The sequence below is a fragment of the Euprymna scolopes genome, chromosome 41 (assembly GCF_053919585.1).
Source record: "Euprymna scolopes isolate OS-2025 chromosome 41, ASM5391958v1, whole genome shotgun sequence".
NCBI lineage: Eukaryota > Metazoa > Mollusca > Cephalopoda > Sepiida > Sepiolidae > Euprymna > Euprymna scolopes.
The window spans coordinates 27,444,803-27,469,233 of NC_136522.1; the positions used below are offsets into that span (position 1 = coordinate 27,444,803).

The following is a 24,431-nucleotide window of genomic DNA, read 5'->3' on the forward strand; positions in this document are numbered from 1 at the left end:
CAACCAGAACTAGCTCTCATACTTACAAAGTTTTTTAAGCATTGTTTTCAGGAGAATTGCATCCCAACACCCAGTATGCCCGTATTTAAATAAAGGTGATCGGTCATTTACCTCTCAGTACAGACCAATAAGTATCCTGTGTCATGAGTAAGTTGCTGAAATCTGTGTTAAATAGAGTAGTTAATTGCCTCAGCAAAAATAACCTCCTCATTGACATGCAATATGCTTTCAGTTCTGCTATATCTACAGCAGATGTGCTAATAGCTATATCTCATAGGATTAACGAATCTCTCGACAGGGTTTTTTTTTTCTAGGGCAATATCTCTTAGCATATAAAAAGCCTTTATAATGGTTTGGCATAAAAGTCTACTCTACGAGATCTCCAGCTACGGTAGAGCTGGAAATGTCTGCTCAATTATTAAATCATTTTTCTCTGATAGGTTCATAAAAGTAGTAGTTGAGGAGCAGAAATCAGAAGCTCAATGTATTAATGCTGGAGTCCCTCAGAGGTTCATGTTGGATCCAACTCTCTTCCTGATCTGCATTAATGACCTTCCAAATCACCTCCTAAGATCATTCAGAGACACTTATGCTGACCACACTGCTATCTATGGCAACATGTCAAAGGTTGTAAATGACCAAGTTGTCTGATTCTCTCTCCTCTGATCTTGAGCACGTGGTGCAATGGGGAAAAAGGTGATTGGCTAATTTTAATGCATCTAAAACCAAGCTTCTATCTTTACATCATCAATGCTCTGATCCTCGTCTGGCATCAATTGAAATGAATGGCTCTAATCTTGGGGGGATTCCATGTTTTGACAAGCTTCTGGGTTTGACCTTTACCCCTGATTTCAAATGGAACACATACATCAAATCCATTACCAATTTTGCTGAAAAATTGGTGAGATCCTTCTACCACTCCAGTAGATATCTCACTGCTGATGCAATTCTTTACTTGTATAAGAGACAAGTATGTTCTAGGATGCCGTACTGTTGCCACATCTAGACAGGAGCTGCTAGAAGCGCCTTATCCTATCTTGACAGTGTTAAAACTAGACTTCGTAGATTAGTAGGGAATGCCCTTTTCTCTTTCCTGTAACCTCTTTCCCACAGAAGAGACATTGCAAGCTTTATCGTTATTTACATGGCAAGTGCATATCTGAGCTTAAATCTATGGTACCTTCTCGTCAAGCTTTCACGAAAAATGATGCTTTTTATTTTATATTTATTTCTTAAAGGTGCTATTTATTTTATATTTATTTCTTAATGTTGCTATTTATTTTATATTTATTCCTTAATGCTGCTTTTTATTTTATAATTATTTCCTAATGTTGCTTTTTATTTTTATATTTATTTCTTAATGATGCGTTTTATTTTATATTTATTTCTTAATGATACTATTTATTTTATATTTATTTCTTAATGATGCTATTTATTTTATATTAATTTCTTAATGATGCTTTTATTTTATATTTATTTCTTAATGATGCTTTTATTTTATATTTATTTCTTAATGGTGCTGTTTATTTTATATTTATTTCTAAATGGTGCTTTTTATTTTATATTTATTTCTTAATGGTGCTTTTTATTTTATATTAATTTCTTAATGATGCTTTTTATTTTATATTTATTTCTTAATGATACTATTTATTTTATATTTATTTCTTAATGATGCTATTTATTTTATATTTATTTCTTAATGTTGCTTTTTATTTTATATTTATTTCTTAATGATACTTTTTATTGTATATTTATTTCTTAATGGTGCTGTTTATTTTATATTTATTTCTAAATGGTGCTTTTTATTTTATATTTATTTCTTAATGTTGCTTTTTATTTTATATTTATTTCTTAATGATGCTTTTTATTTTATATTTATTTCTTAATGGTGCTTTATATTTTATATTTATTTCTTAATGATGCTTTTTATTTTATATTTATTTCTTAATGATGCGTTTTATTTTATATTTCTTTCTTAATGGTGCTTTATATTTTATATTTATTTCTTAATGTTGCTTTTTATTTTTATATTTATTTCTTAATGATGCGTTTTATTTTATATTTCTTTCTTAATGATGCTATTTATTTTATATTTATTTCTTAATGGTGCTTTATATTTTATATTTATTTCTTAATGATACTTTTTATTGTATATTTATTTCTTAATGGTGCAGTTTATTTTATATTTATTTCTTAATGGTGCTTTTTATCTTATATTTATTTCTTACTGGTGCTTTTTATTTTATATTTATTTCTTAATGATGCTTTTTATTTTATATTTATTTCTTAATGTTGCTTTTTATTTTATATTTATTTCTTAATGTTGCTTTTTATTTTATATTTATTTCTTAATGATGCTTTTTATTTTATATTTATTTCTTAATGTTGCTTTTTATTTTTATAGTTATTTCTTAATGGTGCTGTTTATTTTATATTTATTTCTTAATGTTGCTTTTTATTTTTATATTTATTTCTTAATGGTGCTTTTTATTTTATATTTATTTCTTAATGGTGCTTTTTATTTTATATTTATTTCTTAATGTTGCTTTTTATTTTATATTTATTTCTTAATGATGCTTTTTATTGTATATTTATTTCTTAATGGTGCTTTTTATTTTATATTTATTTGTTAATGTTGCTTTTTATTTTATATTTATTTCTTAATGGTGCTTTTTATTTTATATTTATTTCATAATGTTGCTTTTTATTTTATATTTATTTCTTAATGATGCTTTTTATTGTATATTTATTTCTTAATGGTGCTTTTTATTTTATATTTATTTCTTAATGATGCTTTTTATTGTATATTTATTTCTTAATGGTGCTTTTTATTTTATGTTTATTTCTTAATGTTGCTTTTTATTTTATATTTATTTCTTAATTGTGCTTTTATTTTATATTTATTTCTTAATGTTGCTTTTTATTTTATATTTATTTCTTGATGTTGCTTTTTATTTTATATTTATTTCTTAATGGTGCTTTTTATTTCATATTTATTTCTTAATGTTGCTTTTTATTTTATATTTATTTCTTAATGTTGCTTTTTATTTTATATTTATTTCTTAATGGTGCTTTTTATTTTATATTTATTTCTTAATGTTGCTTTTTATTTTATATTTATTTCTTAATGATGCGATTTATTTCATATTTATTTCTTAATGATGCTTTTATTTTATATTTATTTCTTAATGATGCTTTTATTTTATATTTATTTCTTAATGGTGCTTTTTATTTTATATTTATTTCTTAATGGTGCTTTTTATTTTATATTAATTTCTTAATGATGCTTTTTATTTTATATTTATTTCTTAATGATGCTTTTTATTTTATATTTATTTCTTAATGATGCTTTTATTTTATATTTATTTCTTAATGATGCTTTTATTTTATATTTATTTCTTAATGATGCTTTTATCTTATATTTATTTCTTAATGGTGCTTTTTATATTTATTTCTTAATGTTGCTATTTATTTTATATTTATTTGTTAGTGTTGCTTTTTATTTTATATTTATTTGTTAGTGTTGCTTTTTATTTTATATTTATTTCTTAATGATGCTTTTTATTTTTATATTTATTTCTTAATGTTTCTTTTTATTTTATATTTATTTCTTAATGGTGCTTTTTATTTTATATTTATTTCTTAATGGTGCTTTTTATTTTATATTTATTTCTTAATGGTGCTTTTTATTTTATATTTATTTCTTAATGATACTTTTTATTGTATATTTATTTCTTAATGGTGCAGTTTATTTTATATTTATTTCTTAATGGTGCTTTTTATCTTATATTTATTTCTTACTGGTGCTTTTTATTTTATATTTATTTCTTAATGATGCTTTTTATTTTATATTTATTTCTTAATGTTGCTATTTATTTTATATTTATTTCTTAATGGTGCTTTATATTTTATATTTATTTCTTAATGATACTTTTTATTGTATATTTATTTCTTAATGGTGGTGTTTATTTTATATTTATTTCTTAATGGTGCTTTTTATTTTATATTTATTTCTTACTGGTGCTTTTTATTTTATATTTATTTCTTAATGTTGCTTTTTATTTTATATTTATTTCTTAATGTTGCTTTTTATTTTATATTTATTTATTAATGTTGCTTTTTATTTTATATTTATTTCTTAATGATGATTTTTATTTTATATTTATTTCTTAATGTTGCTTTTTATTCTTATAGTTATTTCTTAATGGTGCTGTTTATTTTATATTTATTTCTTAATGTTGCTTTTTATTTTATATTTATTTCTTAATGGTGCTTTTTATTTTATATTTATTTCTTAATGTTGCTTTTTATTTTATATTTATTTGTTAATGTTGCTTTTTATTTTATATTTATTTCTTAATGGTGCTTTTTATTTTATATTTATTTCTTAATGTTGCTTTTTATTTTTATATTTATTTCTTAATGGTGTTTTTTATTTTATATTTATTTCTTAATGGTGCTTTTTATTTTATATTTATTTCTTAATGGTGCTTTATATTTTATATTTATTTCTTAATGATGCTATTTATTTAATATTTATTTCTTAATGGTGCTTTATATTTTATATTTATTTCTTAATGGTGCTTTTTATTTCATATTTATTTCTTAATGGTGCTATTTATTTCATATTTATTTCTTAATGGTGCTTTATATTTTATATTTATTTTTTGATGATACTTTTTATTTTATATTTATTTCTTAATGTTGCTTTTTATTTTTATATTTATTTCTTAATGATGCTATTTATTTTATATTTATTTCTTGATGGTGCTTTATATTTTATATTTATTTCTTAATGATACTTTTTATTGTATATTTATTTCTTAATGGTGCTTTTTATTTTATATTTATTTCTTACTGGTGCTTTTTATTTTATATTTATTTCTTAATGGTGCTTTTTATTTTATATTTATTTCTTAATTGTGCTTTTATTTTATATTTATTTCTTAATTGTGCTTTTATTTTATATTTATTTCTTAATGTTGCTTTTTATTTTATATTTATTTCTTGATGATGCTTTTTATTTTATATTTATTTCTTAATGTTGCTTTTTATTTTATATTTATTTCTTAATGGTGCTTTTTATTTCATATTTATTTCTTAATGTTGCTTTTTATTTTATATTTATTTCTTAAAATTGCTTTTTATTTTATATTTATTTCTTAATGATGCGTTTTATTTTTATATTTATTTCTTAATGTTGCTTTTTATTTTATATTTATTTCTTAATGATGCTTTTATTTTATATTTATTTCTTAGTGATGCTTTTATCTTATATGTATTTCTTAATGGTGCTTTTTATATTTATTTCTTAATAGTGCTATTTATTTTATATTTATTTGTGAGTGGTGCTTTTTATTTTATATTTATTTGTTAGTGTTGCTTTTTATTTTATATTTATTTCTTAATGATGCTTTTTATTTTTATATTTATTTCTTAATGTTGCTTTTTATTTTATATTTCTTTCTTAATGGTGCTTTTTATTTTATATATCTTTCTTAGTGTTGCTTTTTATTTTTATATTTATTTCTTAATGTTGCTATTTATTTTATATTTATTTTTTAGTGTTGCTTTTTATTTTATATTTATTTCTTACTGGTGCTTTTTTATATTTATTTCTTAATGTTGCTTTTTATTTTATATTTATTTCTTAATGGTGCTTTTTATTTTTATATTTATTTCTTAATGGTGCTTTTTATTTTATATTTATTTCTTAATTGTGATTTTTATTTTATATTTATTTCTTAATGTTGCTTTTTATTTTATATTTATTTCTTAGTGTTGCTTTTTATTTTATATTTATTTCTTAATGTTGCTATTTATTTTATATTTATTTCTTAATGGTGCTTTTTATTTCATATTTATTTCTTAATGGTGCTTTTTATTATATATTTATTTCTTAATGGTGCTTTTTATTTTATATTTATTTCTTAATGGTGCTTTTAATTTTATATTTATTTCTTAATGTTGCTTTTTATTTTATATTTATTTATTATTGTTGCTTTTTATTTTATATTTATTTCTTAGTGTTGCTTTTTATTTTATATTTATTTCTTAATGTTGCTATTTATTTTATATTTATTTCTTAATGGTGCTTTTTATTTTATATTTATTTCTTAATGGTGCTTTTTATGTTTATATTCATTTCTTAATGGTGCTTTTTATTTTATATTTATTTTTTAATGTTGCTTTTTATCTTATATTTTGTTCTTAATGTTGCTTTTTATTTTATATTTATTTCTTAGTGTTGCTTTTTATTTTATATTTATTTCTTAATGTTGCTTTTTATTTTATATTTATTTCTTAATGGTGCTTTTTATGTTTATATTCATTTCTTAATGGTGCTTTTTATTTTATATTTATTTCTTAATTGTGATTTTTATTTTATATTTATTTCTTAATGTTGCTTTTTATTTCATATTTATTTCTTAATGTTGCTATTTATTTTATATTTATTTCTTAATGATACTTTTTATTTTATATTTATTTCTTAATGGTGCTTTTTATTTTATATTTATTTCTTAATGGTGCTTTTTATTTTATATTTATTTCTTAATGGTGCTTTTTATTTTATATTTATTTCTTAATGTTGCTTTTTATTTTATATTTATTTATTAATGTTGCTTTTTATTTTATATTTATTTCTTAGTGTTGCTTTTTATTTTATATTTATTTCTTAATGTTGCTATTTATTTTATATTTATTTCTTAATGGTGCTTTTTATTTTATATTTATTTCTTAATGGTGCTTTTTATGTTTATATTCATTTCTTAATGGTGCTTTTTATTTTTGTATTTATTTCTTAATGGTGCTTTTTATTTTATATTTATTTCTTAATGTTGCTTTTTATTTTATATTTATTTCTTAATGATGCTTTTTATTTTATATTTATTTCTTGATGTTGCTTTTTATTTTATATTTATTTCTTAATGGTGCTTTTTATTTCATATTTATTTCTTAATGGTGCTTTTTATTTTATATTTATTTCATAATGTTGCTTTTTATTTTATATTTATTTCTTAATGATGCTTTTTATTGTATATTTATTTCTTAATGGTGCTTTTTATTTTATATTTATTTCTTAATGATGCTTTTTATTGTATATTTATTTCTTAATGGTGCTTTTTATTTTATGTTTATTTCTTAATGTTGCTTTTTATTTTATATTTATTTCTTAATTGTGCTTTTATTTTATATTTATTTCTTAATGTTGCTTTTTATTTTATATTTATTTCTTGATGTTGCTTTTTATTTTATATTTATTTCTTAATGGTGCTTTTTATTTCATATTTATTTCTTAATGTTGCTTTTTATTTTATATTTATTTCTTAATGTTGCTTTTTATTTTATATTTATTTCTTAATGGTGCTTTTTATTTTATATTTATTTCTTAATGTTGCTTTTTATTTTATATTTATTTCTTAATGATGCGATTTATTTCATATTTATTTCTTAATGATGCTTTTATTTTATATTTATTTCTTAATGATGCTTTTATTTTATATTTATTTCTTAATGGTGCTTTTTATTTTATATTTATTTCTTAATGGTGCTTTTTATTTTATATTAATTTCTTAATGATGCTTTTTATTTTATATTTATTTCTTAATGATGCTTTTTATTTTATATTTATTTCTTAATGATGCTTTTATTTTATATTTATTTCTTAATGATGCTTTTATTTTATATTTATTTCTTAATGATGCTTTTATCTTATATTTATTTCTTAATGGTGCTTTTTATATTTATTTCTTAATGTTGCTATTTATTTTATATTTATTTGTTAGTGTTGCTTTTTATTTTATATTTATTTGTTAGTGTTGCTTTTTATTTTATATTTATTTCTTAATGATGCTTTTTATTTTTATATTTATTTCTTAATGTTTCTTTTTATTTTATATTTATTTCTTAATGGTGCTTTTTATTTTATATTTATTTCTTAATGGTGCTTTTTATTTTATATTTATTTCTTAATGGTGCTTTTTATTTTATATTTATTTCTTAATGATACTTTTTATTGTATATTTATTTCTTAATGGTGCAGTTTATTTTATATTTATTTCTTAATGGTGCTTTTTATCTTATATTTATTTCTTACTGGTGCTTTTTATTTTATATTTATTTCTTAATGATGCTTTTTATTTTATATTTATTTCTTAATGTTGCTATTTATTTTATATTTATTTCTTAATGGTGCTTTATATTTTATATTTATTTCTTAATGATACTTTTTATTGTATATTTATTTCTTAATGGTGGTGTTTATTTTATATTTATTTCTTAATGGTGCTTTTTATTTTATATTTATTTCTTACTGGTGCTTTTTATTTTATATTTATTTCTTAATGTTGCTTTTTATTTTATATTTATTTCTTAATGTTGCTTTTTATTTTATATTTATTTATTAATGTTGCTTTTTATTTTATATTTATTTCTTAATGATGATTTTTATTTTATATTTATTTCTTAATGTTGCTTTTTATTCTTATAGTTATTTCTTAATGGTGCTGTTTATTTTATATTTATTTCTTAATGTTGCTTTTTATTTTATATTTATTTCTTAATGGTGCTTTTTATTTTATATTTATTTCTTAATGTTGCTTTTTATTTTATATTTATTTGTTAATGTTGCTTTTTATTTTATATTTATTTCTTAATGGTGCTTTTTATTTTATATTTATTTCTTAATGTTGCTTTTTATTTTTATATTTATTTCTTAATGGTGTTTTTTATTTTATATTTATTTCTTAATGGTGCTTTTTATTTTATATTTATTTCTTAATGGTGCTTTATATTTTATATTTATTTCTTAATGATGCTATTTATTTAATATTTATTTCTTAATGGTGCTTTATATTTTATATTTATTTCTTAATGGTGCTTTTTATTTCATATTTATTTCTTAATGGTGCTATTTATTTCATATTTATTTCTTAATGGTGCTTTATATTTTATATTTATTTTTTGATGATACTTTTTATTTTATATTTATTTCTTAATGTTGCTTTTTATTTTTATATTTATTTCTTAATGATGCTATTTATTTTATATTTATTTCTTGATGGTGCTTTATATTTTATATTTATTTCTTAATGATACTTTTTATTGTATATTTATTTCTTAATGGTGCTTTTTATTTTATATTTATTTCTTACTGGTGCTTTTTATTTTATATTTATTTCTTAATGGTGCTTTTTATTTTATATTTATTTCTTAATTGTGCTTTTATTTTATATTTATTTCTTAATTGTGCTTTTATTTTATATTTATTTCTTAATGTTGCTTTTTATTTTATATTTATTTCTTGATGATGCTTTTTATTTTATATTTATTTCTTAATGTTGCTTTTTATTTTATATTTATTTCTTAATGGTGCTTTTTATTTCATATTTATTTCTTAATGTTGCTTTTTATTTTATATTTATTTCTTAAAATTGCTTTTTATTTTATATTTATTTCTTAATGATGCGTTTTATTTTTATATTTATTTCTTAATGTTGCTTTTTATTTTATATTTATTTCTTAATGATGCTTTTATTTTATATTTATTTCTTAGTGATGCTTTTATCTTATATGTATTTCTTAATGGTGCTTTTTATATTTATTTCTTAATAGTGCTATTTATTTTATATTTATTTGTGAGTGGTGCTTTTTATTTTATATTTATTTGTTAGTGTTGCTTTTTATTTTATATTTATTTCTTAATGATGCTTTTTATTTTTATATTTATTTCTTAATGTTGCTTTTTATTTTATATTTCTTTCTTAATGGTGCTTTTTATTTTATATATCTTTCTTAGTGTTGCTTTTTATTTTTATATTTATTTCTTAATGTTGCTATTTATTTTATATTTATTTTTTAGTGTTGCTTTTTATTTTATATTTATTTCTTACTGGTGCTTTTTTATATTTATTTCTTAATGTTGCTTTTTATTTTATATTTATTTCTTAATGGTGCTTTTTATTTTTATATTTATTTCTTAATGGTGCTTTTTATTTTATATTTATTTCTTAATTGTGATTTTTATTTTATATTTATTTCTTAATGTTGCTTTTTATTTTATATTTATTTCTTAGTGTTGCTTTTTATTTTATATTTATTTCTTAATGTTGCTATTTATTTTATATTTATTTCTTAATGGTGCTTTTTATTTCATATTTATTTCTTAATGGTGCTTTTTATTATATATTTATTTCTTAATGGTGCTTTTTATTTTATATTTATTTCTTAATGGTGCTTTTAATTTTATATTTATTTCTTAATGTTGCTTTTTATTTTATATTTATTTATTATTGTTGCTTTTTATTTTATATTTATTTCTTAGTGTTGCTTTTTATTTTATATTTATTTCTTAATGTTGCTATTTATTTTATATTTATTTCTTAATGGTGCTTTTTATTTTATATTTATTTCTTAATGGTGCTTTTTATGTTTATATTCATTTCTTAATGGTGCTTTTTATTTTATATTTATTTTTTAATGTTGCTTTTTATCTTATATTTTGTTCTTAATGTTGCTTTTTATTTTATATTTATTTCTTAGTGTTGCTTTTTATTTTATATTTATTTCTTAATGTTGCTTTTTATTTTATATTTATTTCTTAATGGTGCTTTTTATGTTTATATTCATTTCTTAATGGTGCTTTTTATTTTATATTTATTTCTTAATTGTGATTTTTATTTTATATTTATTTCTTAATGTTGCTTTTTATTTCATATTTATTTCTTAATGTTGCTATTTATTTTATATTTATTTCTTAATGATACTTTTTATTTTATATTTATTTCTTAATGGTGCTTTTTATTTTATATTTATTTCTTAATGGTGCTTTTTATTTTATATTTATTTCTTAATGGTGCTTTTTATTTTATATTTATTTCTTAATGTTGCTTTTTATTTTATATTTATTTATTAATGTTGCTTTTTATTTTATATTTATTTCTTAGTGTTGCTTTTTATTTTATATTTATTTCTTAATGTTGCTATTTATTTTATATTTATTTCTTAATGGTGCTTTTTATTTTATATTTATTTCTTAATGGTGCTTTTTATGTTTATATTCATTTCTTAATGGTGCTTTTTATTTTTGTATTTATTTCTTAATGGTGCTTTTTATTTTATATTTATTTCTTAATGTTGCTTTTTATTTTATATTTATTTCTTAATGATGCTTTTTATTTTATATTTATTTCTTAATGTTGCTTTTTATTTTATATTTATTTCTTAATCGTGCTTTTTATTTTATATTTATTTATTTATGTTACCATTTATTTTTATATTTATTTTTTAATGTTGCTTTTTATTTTTATATTTATTTCTTTATGGTGCTTTTTATTTTATATTTATTTCTTAATGTTGCGATTTATTTCATATTTATTTCTTAATGTTGCTTTTTATTTTATATTTATTTCTTAATGGTGCTATTTATTTTTATATTTATTTCTTAATGGTGCTTGTTATTTATTTTGGTATATAGACCTAAAAATTGCTATTTATATTCATATTTACATCTTAATGTTCCTATATATTTTCAGTATTTAGACCTGAAAATTTCCATTTATTTTCTCGGTTTTGATCTACACGTTGCTATTTTTGCATTTAGACGTTAAAAATGTTTTTTTTTGTTTAAAAGTGTTATTTAGATTTAATATTTAGACATTAAAATTGCTATTACATTTAGAATCTAAATTTCTATTACGTTTTGTATTTAGATATAATGTTTCTATTTATTTTTAGTATTTAAAGCTTAAATTTATTATTTTGTTTGTTATTAAGATTTAACGCTGCTATTTGTTATTTATTTTTTGTATTTAGACCTGAATTTTTTATTAAAAGTCGGGGCTTAACGTTTCTATTCGTGTTCTTTGTTTAGAACGTAATATTGCTCATTTGTGTATAGAGTACTTAGACCTTAAAATTACTATTTATTTTTTAATGACACCTTTATATTAATACTTGCTTTTTAGTTTGGATACTAACGTTGCTATTTTTTTTGTATTTGTTTTTTTTTTGTGGTATTTAGACCTCAATGATGGTACCTATATTGTTTTCAGAGCTAAAAATCGCTATTCACTTTTTGCTTCAGATCTCAATCTTGCTATATATATTTAAACTTTAACGTTGCTATTTATTCTTGTATTTATATCTTAAGGTTTCTATTTATTTATTTTTTGTATTTAGATCGTACCTTTGCTATTGTTTTTTGGTGTTAATATGTTTTTTTATATTTAGACATTGACGTTTCGTGCATATTACTATTATGTTTTATATTCAGGCTTTAACTTTTCTATCTGTTTTTTATTTGGTTTTGAACGTCGCTAATTTATTTTTTTTAGATCTCAACATTGCCGTTTGTTTAATTGTCTATATCTTTATTTGTTTCTTTTTTATTTAGACCTCGATGTTGCTACTTATTTTTTGCATTGACACATTAATGTTGCTCTGCATTTTTTATGAACGTCGATAATTGTTTCTGTCATTGAGAGTTAAACGTTGCTTTTTTGGTATTGGTTTTGGGCATTTAACGTTTCCATTTACTTTTGCTATTTAGAACTTATTTTTTGCATTGACACATTAATGTGTCTCTGCATTTTTTATGAACGTCGATAAATTGTTTCTGTCATTGAGAGTTAAACGTTGCTTTTTGGTATTGGTGTTGGTCATTTAACCCCTAACGTTGCCATTTACTTTTGCTATTTAACGTTTCTACTTACTTATAGTATGTTTGTATTAACGTTGTTATATATGTAGTACTTAACATGGTTATTTTTTGTATTCAAACTTAAACATTGCTATTTAGTTTTGGCATTCAAATCTTAACAACGTTGCTATTTGGTTTTGCATTGAGACTTTAACGTTACTATTTATTTTTGTATTTAAGCCTTCACGTTGTTACTTGTTTTTTTTTTATATTTACTGCTGCTATTTATTTTTTTATACTTACATCGTGAAGTTGTGATTTGGATTTTGTATTTAATCTTTAATGTTGCTATTTTTATTCAGATTTCAATGTCACTATTTGTTTTTGTATTTAGACTTTAAATTTGGTATTTTTGTATTTACGCTTTAATATATTTTGTGTGTAGAGCTTTAAGTTGTTTATTTTTATTTAGATCTTAACGTTGTTTTTTTGTTGTTTTTTGGGGGGTATTTAGACTATCGTTACAATTTAAATTTATATTTTGATCTTAATGTTGCTATTCATATTTTGTATTTATATCTAAACCTTACTATTTTTGGTACTTAGAATTTAACGTTGATAATTGTTTTTTGGTGTTTATATCTTAATGTTGTTATTTAATTTATATATTTAGACCTCAACGTTGCTATGCGTTCTTTTTGTATTTAGACCTTGCTATCTGTTTTTAGTATTGAGAATTTAACCTTGCTATTTTTTATTACTAACACCCCAAAGTACTATTTATTTTTTATTTAGCCATTTTTCGTTGTTAATTATCTTAGACTAAAACGTTGTTATTTGTTTTATATTCAAACATTAACGATGTTTTCGTCATGCCTTTAGACGTTCATGTTATGTACTTATGTTCTTTTGTATTTTGACTTTAACGTTTCTTTTTTTTTTAATTTTGCCTTTAATGTTAATATTTATTTTTGTATTTAGACAACAACATTGTCATTTATTTTTATATTTAGACCTTTAATTTGCTTTGTTGTATTTAAACCTTAACGTTGTTTTTTGTATTTAGCCCTTTATTTTCCTATTTTTTAAAATGTATACCTTTATTTTCCTTTTTTATTTTTGGACCTTAATGTTGCCATTTTTATTGCTATTTGCGTTGTGCATTAAGATCTTTACTTTGCTATTTGTTTTTAGTATTTAGATGACATTTTTGGTAGATATATTACATTTTTGGTATTTAGATTATATTTTTGGTATTTAGACTTAAACCATCTTTTGTATTTTTTGTATTAAGACCTCAACCTTGATCTTTGATTTTGGTATTGAGACCTTAGTGTTGCAACTGTTTTTGTATTGAAATCATACGTTGTCATTTATTTTTGATATTTATACATTAACGTTGCTTTTTTGCTACTTTAATGTAACTATTTATTATTTGTTTGTAAATTTAAATATTGCTGATTTTTGTAAATAGATATTTACATTGCTATTTGTTTGTTGAAACTTTGCCTAAAAAACATTAAAAATAAATAACAAAAAAATAATACAAAAAAGACGACAAATCTTACTTATAAGAAAGGCTGAAAGAAAAGAACATATAAAAAACAGAAAACAGTTCTTTTATTTAAATGCAGTCCTTCTTTTAACGAAATGTTCAGTCTTTCTTTGACAAAATGTTTTTTCTTTTCCGATAGGAATCACAAACAAAAAGTTTCTTTGACCTTTAGTGGGAGAAAGAATTAAAATAATTTTCCCTTTGAGAAGCTCAGATACCTTTAAATTTAAAGGAAAGAAACAGAAAACCATAAAGCCGCTTTGGTAGGCTTTATGTGTCTCCCCTTAATAATAGGCACAGTGCCTCTAACCAATTCCCATTTAAATTCCTTTCAGCTTTTCTTACAAGTAAAATTGTCGTCTTTTTTGTATTATTTTTTTGTTATTCATTTTTAATATTTCTTAAGGGTTTTTTTAACCCCAGCCTTGTGAAATAAAGGCAATTGATAACTTTTTGTGTTAATAAACTTGGATCATTTTAAACATATTCGGGTCTGTATTTCTTTGCTCATTTTTATTAGTTTCCTTTCTCCAACAAATTTGGTTGAAATGCCTTTTTTCCTTTTTTTCTTTCATTTTTGTTACCATGAAAAACGGATTTTGTTGACGAACACAAATTCCGTTACTTATGCTGTTTGTAAACGCATAAGACATGGAACAATAAAGGCAAAGTGTAAAGGATTAAAGGAAAATGTCTTATGCTGTTTGTAAACGCATAAGACTTGGAGTAATAAAGGCAAAGTTTCAACAAACGTTGCGATTTGTGTTTAGCACTGCGATCTTAACGTTGCTATTTGTTTTTGTTTTTGTTTTTCTTTTGTATTTAGACCTTAGCGTTACTATATACAATTTTGTCTATTCATTTTAACGTTGTTATTTGTCTTTGATATTTTGACCTGAACGTGTCTATTTTTTTTTTGTAATTGTACTTCAACGTTGTTATTTATTTATTATTTTTTTTTTGTAATGTTGCTATTTTTTAGGTGTATTTAGACCTAAAGTTACTATTTCTTGTATTTAAATATTTACGCAGTTATTTATTTTTTGTATCTGGACCATAATTTGTTTTAGGCATTTACACATTAAATTTACCGTTTATTTAACCTTAAATGTTGCTTATTATTTTTGGCATTTAGACCTTAACGTTGCTATTTATCTTTTGTATTTAGACTAAAATGTTGCTATTTTGTTTTGTATTTAGAAATTGACGATCCATGTGTGCTGTGCATTTAGATCTGAACGTTGGTATCAATTTTTTTTTGTATTTAGTCCTTAGCGTTACTATTTGTTATTTTGTTTATTCATCATACCGTTATTTTATTTTTCTTTGGTATTTAGGTCAGAACGTGTCTATTAATTTTTCTTTGGTATGTTTTATATTAAGACCTTAACGCTGCTGTTTGTTTTCCCCATTTTGACCTTAAAGTTGCTATTTTTGTTATTAAGCTTTTAATGTTTTTGCTCATTTTTAGTATTTAGAATTTTACGTTGCTATTTGTGTTTTGTAGTTAGACCATCACGTTGCTATTTGTTTCTTGCATTGAATCTTTAACGTTGCTATTTAGTTTTTGTTTATATGTAACAGAGCCGCTGACGCGTGTTAGCAGCAAGTGCATGAAACTATGGCATTGTGCGATATGACGTCACAGTGGTGGGAGAAAAAGGAAAGAAAAATCAAGAAAAAGGCGCCACATGGAGAGAACAAAAAAGTGTGTGCCGGCATGAGATGGACGTATGGTAGCATGAGATATTTTTTAGCACGTATAGAGACGACAGAGTTGGTTAAATACATGGCGAACTAAGAGACATTTACAACAAGATGCAATGCGTTATTCTGGAAAGCACCATGAATAAATTCGTTTTATTTCAACTGAATAAGCTGAGTCGAATTTCTTTTCATTTTTGTTCATTTTGCGACTGTCTGTGTATGCAACGCATGGGTCCGCGTTAGAAGGTGACGACAACGTTAACTTAAAGTTATTTGGCACCGTGATGTCAGGCCTTTTCGCAAAAAAAGGATTCAAAATAAAGAAAATAAGAAGAAAAAAGGTTACCATGGGAGAGAATGCAATCAACGAATCAGGACAAGAAAGAAAATTTGAAGAAAAAACAAAAAAGGAATTGCACCATGCTGCTAATAATATCGTTCGTTTTTGTTGTTTTCTCTTTTCTGCTTTACTTTCGAATTTGTTTTATTGTTTTGTCAGTTATATTCTATTTGTGCAAGGGGATTTTTTGGTGATGTTAGGTCACCGCCAATATTATCTTTAATATTAAAGACAAAAGTTTTATTCCGAATCAGTTATAAAGGGGAAATAGCTTGATGCTCATTTTACGTAGTAAATAGTTTATTCGGTGTTAAATAGGAATTTAGAATCAACCATTTAACTTGGACATATATTTGTTTTTTGTTTTTTGTTTTTTGTATTTGCGCTTCTCAAGTGCTTTCAAACGTCCAGATGAGAATAGTAAATATCTCTTGTATTTTTTTTGTTTGTTTGTTTTGTTTTGTTTTGCGAATTACTAAAGTTTTAAAATTCAAAAAAGCAAAAAGAAAAGGCACGTCTAATTTCTAGCACATATATACATATATATATATATATATAGTTTTATTTTTTTTATTCCCGTTTTATCTGTTTGGTTACAAATGTTTCGGATGTTGAACCATGTTTCTGATCCAACAGCCTCGTCAGACCTTACAGAAACATGGTCCAACATCCGAAACATATGTAATCAAACAGGTAAAACGGTAATAAAAAATAAAACACATATTTGCTCTGCAATAGTATTGAGCACTCTTTTCAGATTTTTACTAATCACCAGTTTTAACAAATATATATATATATATATATATATATATATATATATATATATATATATATATATATATATATATACTAGCATTTCAGCCCGGCGTTGCCCGGGTGTTTGGAGGTGTATGCTGAGCAAAAAAAAAAAAAGAGTAATTTTTTTTTAATTTGACCCCTATTATGACCCCTTAAAATTTATAGTTTCGGGCTCAAATCACTTTATTAAGTTAGATCCAGGTTCAAGGAACCTATATCTAAAATTTCAAGTGTCTAGACCCAAAATTGTCGGAGGAGTTTGATAGAGTTCTTAAAGGTCAAATCGTTGAAATTTGACCCCTTAACAGCCAAATTTCTGGTTGACACCCGTCACATCGATTTTCCCAAATCTCAGTACCCGGTATTTCCAATTTCGAGTCTATAGACTAAAAATTGACAGAGTTATTGCGTAGGGAAATGTACACAGACAGACAGACAGACAGACAGACACGTTCACTTTTATAGATATATATATATACATATATATATATATATATATAAATATATATATGTCGGTGTGTGTGATTTCCTATACAAAGAAAGGTTAGAGAATTTAAATACAATCAAAAAATTTGTTTCCATGTCAAATCTAATGTAGAATAGAATGGAAGTGTTCCAAAATCTCTAAGACTGCCTTTAAGACGGCTATGGGGGCATAATTCCTTTAAAACCTCAAACATATCCGATTTTCATGAAATTTAAATCATATGGATAAAATCTTCTAAGGAAACAATGAAAGTCTTTGTAAATTTCTAAGGGGTCTTTTAACCTAAGTGAGCTATGGGAATCGAAACCCTTTTAAAACTTCAAATACATCCTGTTTTGATTAAATTAATTTCACACATTTAATATTCTCCACATAAGACAATGTCAGTTGTTCCAAATGTCTACACTCCCCTTTATGTGTTGAATATCTATATGATCCTTTATGTACTGCATATCTATATGATCCTTTATGTGCTGAATATCTATATCATCCTTCATGTGCTGAATATCTATATCATCCTTTGTGTTGAATATATATATGATCCTTTATGTGTTGAATATCTATATAATCCTTTATGTACTGAATATCTATATGATCCTTTATGTGTTGAATATCTATATGATCCTTTATGTACTGAATATCTAAATGATCCTTTATGTACTGAATATTTATATGATCCTTTATGTGTTGAATATCTATATGATCATTTATGTGTTAAATATCTATATGATCCTTTATGTACTGAATATCTAAATGATCCTTTATGTGCTTAATATCTATATGATCCTTTATGTGTTAAATATCTATATGATCCTTTATGTGTTAAATATCTATATGACCCTTTATGTGTTGAATATCTAAATGATCCTTTATGTACTAAATATCTATATGATCCTTTATGTACTGAATATCTATATGATCCTTTATGTACTGAATATCTATATGATATTTTATGTACTGAATATCTATATGATCCTTTATGTGTTTAATATCTATATGATCCTTTATGTAATGAATATCTAAATGATCCTTTATGTACTAAATATCTATATGATCCCTTATGTGTTGAATATCTATATGATCCTTTATGTGTTGAATATCTATATGGTCCTTTATGTGTTGAATATCCATATGATCCTTTAGGTACTGGATATCTATATGATCATTTATGTGTGGAATATCTATATGGCACTTTATGTGCTGAATATTAATATGATCCTTTACGTGCTGAATATCAATATAATCCTTTACGTGTTGAATATCTATATAATCCTTTATGTGCTGAATATCTATATGATCCTTTATATGCTTAATATCAATATGATCCTTCATGTGCTGAATATCTATATAATCGTTTATGTGCTGAATATCTATATAATCCTTTATGTGCTGAATATCTATATGATCCCTTATGTGCTGAATATCTATATAATCCTTTATGTGCTGAATATCTATATGATCCCTTATGTGCTGAATATCTATACGATCCTTTATGTGCTAAATATCTATATGATCATTTATGTGTTGAATATCAATTTGATCGTTTATGTGTTGAATATCTATATTCATTTGTGTGCTTAATATCTATATGATCCTTTATGTGTTGAATATCTGTATCTTCCTTTATGTACTAAATATCTATATGATCCTTTATGTGTTAAATATCCATATGATCCTTTATGTTTTTAATATCTATATGATGCTTTATGTGTTGAATATCCATATGATCCTTTATGTACTGAATATCTATATGATCCTTTATGTTAGGAATATCTATATGATGCTTTATGTACTGAATATATATATGATCCTTTATGTGTTCAATATCTATATTATCCTTTGTGTTGAATATCTATATGATCTTTTATGTGTGTAATATCCATATGATCCTTTATGTGTTCAATATTCATGTGTTCCTTTATGTGTTCAATATCTATATGATCCTTAGTGTATACTATCTATATGATCCTTTATGTGTTGATAATCCATATGATCCTTTATGTACTGAATATCTATATGATCCTTTATGTGTTCAATATCTATATGGTCCTTTGTGTTGAATATGTATTTGATCATTTATGTGTTGAATATCCATATGATCCTTTATGTGTTCAATATCAATGTGATCCTTTATGTGTTGAATGTCTATATGATCCTTTGTGTTGATTATCTATATAATCCTTTATGTGTTGAATATCAACATGATCCTTTATGTGTTGAATATCTATATGATCCTTTATGTGTTGAATATCTATATGATCCTTTGTGTAGAATATCTATATGATCCTTTGTGTTGAATATCTATATTATCCTTTATGTGCTGAATATCGATATGATCCTTCATGTGTAAAATATCTTTATGATCGTTTATGTTTTGAATATCTATATGATCCTTTATGTGTTGAATATCTATATGATCATTTGTGTTGAATATCTTTATGATCCTTTGTTTTGAATATCCATATAATCCTTTGTGTGTTGAATATCTATATGATCCTTTGAGTGTTGAATATATATATGATCCTTTATGTTGAATATCTGTATGATCCTTTATGTGTTGCATATCTATATGATCCTTTGTGTTGCATATCTATATGATCCTTTATGTGTTGAATATCTATATAATCCTTTATGTGCTGAATATTTATATGATCTTTTATGTGTTGAATATCTATATGATCCTTTATGTGTTGAATATCTATATGATCCTTTATGTGTTGAATATCTATATGATACTTTGTGTTGAATATCTATATAATCCTTTATGTTTTGAATATCTGTATGATTCTTTGTGTTGAATATCTATATGATCCTTTATGTGTTCAATATCTATATGATCCTTTATGTGTTTAATGTCTATATGATCCTTTATGTGTTTAATATCTATACGATCCTTTATGTGTTCAATATCTATATGATCCTTTATATGTTGAATATCTATATGATCCTCCGTGTTGAATATCTATATGATCCTTTATGTGCTTAATATCTATATGGGCCTTTATGGGTAATATCTATATGATCCTTTGTGGGTAATATATATGATCCTTTGTGTTGAATATATACATGATCCTTTATGTGTTGAATATCTACATGATACTTTATATGTTGAATATTTATATTATCTTTTATGTGCTGAATATCTATATGATCGTTTGTGTTTTGAATATCTATATGATACTTTATGTTTTGAATATCTATATGATACTTTATGTGTTGAATATCTATATGATCCTTTGTGTTGAATAACTGTATGATCCTTTATGTGTTGAATATCTATATGATCCTTTGTGGGTAATATCTATATGATCCTTTGTGGGTAATATCTATATGATCCTTTGTGTTGAATGTCTATATGATCCTTTGTGTTGAATATCTATATGATCCTTTGTGTTGAATATCTATATGATGCTTTATGTGCTGAATATCTATATGATACTGTATGTGTTTACTATCTATATGATCCTTTATGTGTTGAATATCTATATGATCCTTTGTGTTGAATATCTATATGATCCTTTGTGTTGAATATCTATATGATGCTTTATGTGCTGAATATCTATATGATCCTTTATGTGTTCAATATCTATATGATCCTTTATGCGTTGAATATCAATATGATGCTTTATGTGTTGAATATCTATATGATCCTTTATGTGCTGAATATCTATATGATCCTTTATGCGTTGAATATCTATATGATCCCTTGTAGGTAATATATATATATGATCCTTTGTGTTGAATATCTATATGATCCTTTGTGTTGAATATCTATATGATCCTTTATACGCTGAATATCTATATGATCCTTTATGTTCTGAATATCTATATGATCCTTTATATTCTGAATGTCTATATGATCCTCCCCTCCAGTTACACATGAAGGCAGAAACCCCTTAAAGCCTGAAATATATATATCCGTTTGTTTTTTTTTGTTTTTAAGCTCAACTTCACAAAATCAGTGAAATAGTATTTTCTTGTTAAAATTCAAGGTAGGTTTTTCTTTTCTTGTTATGCTTTCCTCGGCAACACTTCGCGTACTCTGGCTGTTGACGTCATGTTCGGGGAAGACTGGGTGGGTGCTGAGTTATGACTGGATCCCTTCCTCCATGAACACCGATTTTTTATGAGTGTTATTTTTTAAGGTCAACTTCACAAATGGCTGAAGTGTTTAGTTGGGATAAACATTTTTCTCCCGATACCGATTTTTTTTTATTAAGAGCTGCCTACATATTGTTCAAAGAAATTTATTTTTTTTCTTTCTATTCATTTCTTTACTTTAAAAACAAGTTGTATCAAAGTTATGGAAATATTAATATTTATCTATTTATAAAAAATAAATGTTAATGTTTATTTATATGAAAAAATGCAAAATTGTTTGACTCATGTTTACAAGAAACTCATGAATGTAATGTCTATTATTTAAAATTTTGATTTCAAGTAGCAAACTTTGTGCAGTTATAGCAAGCTGGTAAAACCTGCTCGTATATCATATAAGAGAACACCCTCTCTCTTTGTGTATGTATGTGCATGTTTCTTTGTGCATGTCTGTGCATGTTTCTTTGTGCATGGCTGTCCTTAAAAACAAAGACATGTTCGAGAATGTTTACTGTAATGCATTAAAATTACGATACATATTTATTTTTCATATTGTTGTGTATTAGAAATTTTTCATATTGTTGTGTATTAGAGATTTTTCATATTGTTGTGTATTAGAAATTTTTCATATTGTTGTGTATTAGAAATTTTTCATATTGTTGTGTATTAGAGATAGAAACCAGTAATAACTTCAACATTTAATCTTTGGGTGATGTTTTTTTTTCTTTTTTATAATTATTTGCTTCTCTTTAGTGCTGTTAATTAAAATTGGAAAGTTTTAATTTTTTATCTGTCACTCAACGAACTAAAGTAACGAATTGGTCATTTATTATGTAACGAGAATAAGTTAGACAGTTGATAATATTGCAATTCAGTAGTTATTTCTATTGTTGGTTCATTTTCCTTTCCATTTCTCACATGTACTTGAAATAATGTTTTTTTACACAGATATATTACACAGTTTTATTTTGTGTCATCTATGACCTGTGTAATGCTGGATAGCTCTGCTAGTGGTTTAATCAATATAAATTAACATGATTACCCCCTCCCCTTTTAAGGGATCGTATTTACTCTTCCAGAAGAAAGAAAGAAGAATCCAGAAGACATCGTCATCTCTGGGTCCAGAGAACTAAACCATATATACACGTGCATTCCTTAAACCACACCAAAAATGTAAAAAAGTACGTACCTTCTTGATAAGAAAACGTTAAACCACCTTTGTAGGCTTCATTTCCGGTATTCAAATAAATATGGACTTCATTTGTATTGGAAATGAACACTTGATTTTCGGTTGAAGAAGTCAGATTGACTGCCAGAACATTTCCATACCAGATCTCTAAAAAATTCCCTTCGCTATTCTGCAGAATACACTCAGTCATCTGAATAAGTGAAAATATCCAATATTAATATTCAATAAAAATAAATGGCAAAAAGAAAAATTGCAATTCTGGGAAGGAAAAAAATATCAGTTTTGCTCTCTAATGGGGGCTAATCATTAGGTGCTGTGAGGCTGCAGAACATTGCAAGTAATTTCACTGATATATATATATATATATATATATATATATATATATATATATATATATATATATATATATATATACAAAACACTCCAGAAAACAATTTTCAACATACTTATTCAGCAGAGTTTCAAAGAATGCTGCTCTTGCTAATCTTCTCATCAGAGGACAGAAAGAAATTAGCAAAGTATAATCGTGGCTAGAATTTGTTTAAACTCAATAGTTTAATACATATATATATATATATATATATATCCGTTTTATTTTTTATTACCGTAAACGCATATTTGCTCTACAACAGTATTGAGCACTTTCTTCAGTTTTTATTAATCACCATTTCGACTATATATATATATATATATATATATATATATGATGATGATTCATGATGATTGCAACGTCTTGTCAGACGAGTGCCACTTCCTCAGACATGAGCCCGAAAATGACTTCCATTGCCACAGGACCATTTTTATAGACAAATGCCTGAGGGAGTATCTATACACAGATGATGTTACAGAGTCTTAGCTTTGTACGACAGCTAAGTCTCTCTCTCTCTCTCTCTCTCTCTCTCTCTCTCTCTCTCTCTCGGTTCAAGATGTTGAGATCCAGCAACAAGCAAGAGCAAGATAGCCAGCAACAAGTTAAACTGCAGACCAGCTTAATGCGGGTACTGGTCTCCCGCTTTATGTTTTTTTTAAATCAGAGATTTGCTTCTCCTAGAAAGGTTGCCTTCACCACGGCTTACGGGAGTCCTCTCCACCCCAGCACACACATACATACACATAAACACACACGGTGCTAGTTGGCCGTGGACCCCAAAAAAGGGTTCATTCATATATATATATATATATATATATATATATATATATATATATAAACGTTTTTAAGTTGTACAAAAATTTATTAAAGTTTTGAAAAGGATTAGTAGAGTCATTATTAGAATTTGGAGGAAGATCGGGGGGGGGGGAATAAATAGACACGAAAAATAGTCAAAAGACTATTCGACTAAAATAATTAAATAAAAAAAAAAGAACATCGAGGTACTTTTCGTTCGACACTTGTCAAGAGATTACGTCGGCAACGATTAAAATAAAACAATGTACACATAATTGAAAACGGGGACGAAGGGAGGGGTGAAACCCCCCAAAGAAAAGATATATAAAACTACACGGGGTGAATTAAATGAATGAATAACCCGTGATATATCGTCCATATTTCAGAACCTAGGACAAAATAAAAAAAAAAACTTACTTGCCTGCAAATAAGCGCAGAAACAAGAAACAATG

At 23.5% G+C, this 24,431-nt stretch overlaps 1 protein-coding gene across 1 annotated transcript in view; it reads right to left on the reverse strand.

Annotated features, from left to right (window-relative positions):
- LOC145266443 (uncharacterized) overlaps positions 1 to 24,431 on the reverse strand; it is a 202,355-nt gene that overhangs the window by 167,972 nt on the left and 9,952 nt on the right. Inside the window, exon 3 of the mRNA XM_080122120.1 lies at positions 22,815 to 23,004. Coding sequence (XP_079978246.1) covers positions 22,815 to 23,004 — 190 coding nt within the window. The remainder of the gene's footprint in view (positions 1 to 22,814; positions 23,005 to 24,431) is intronic.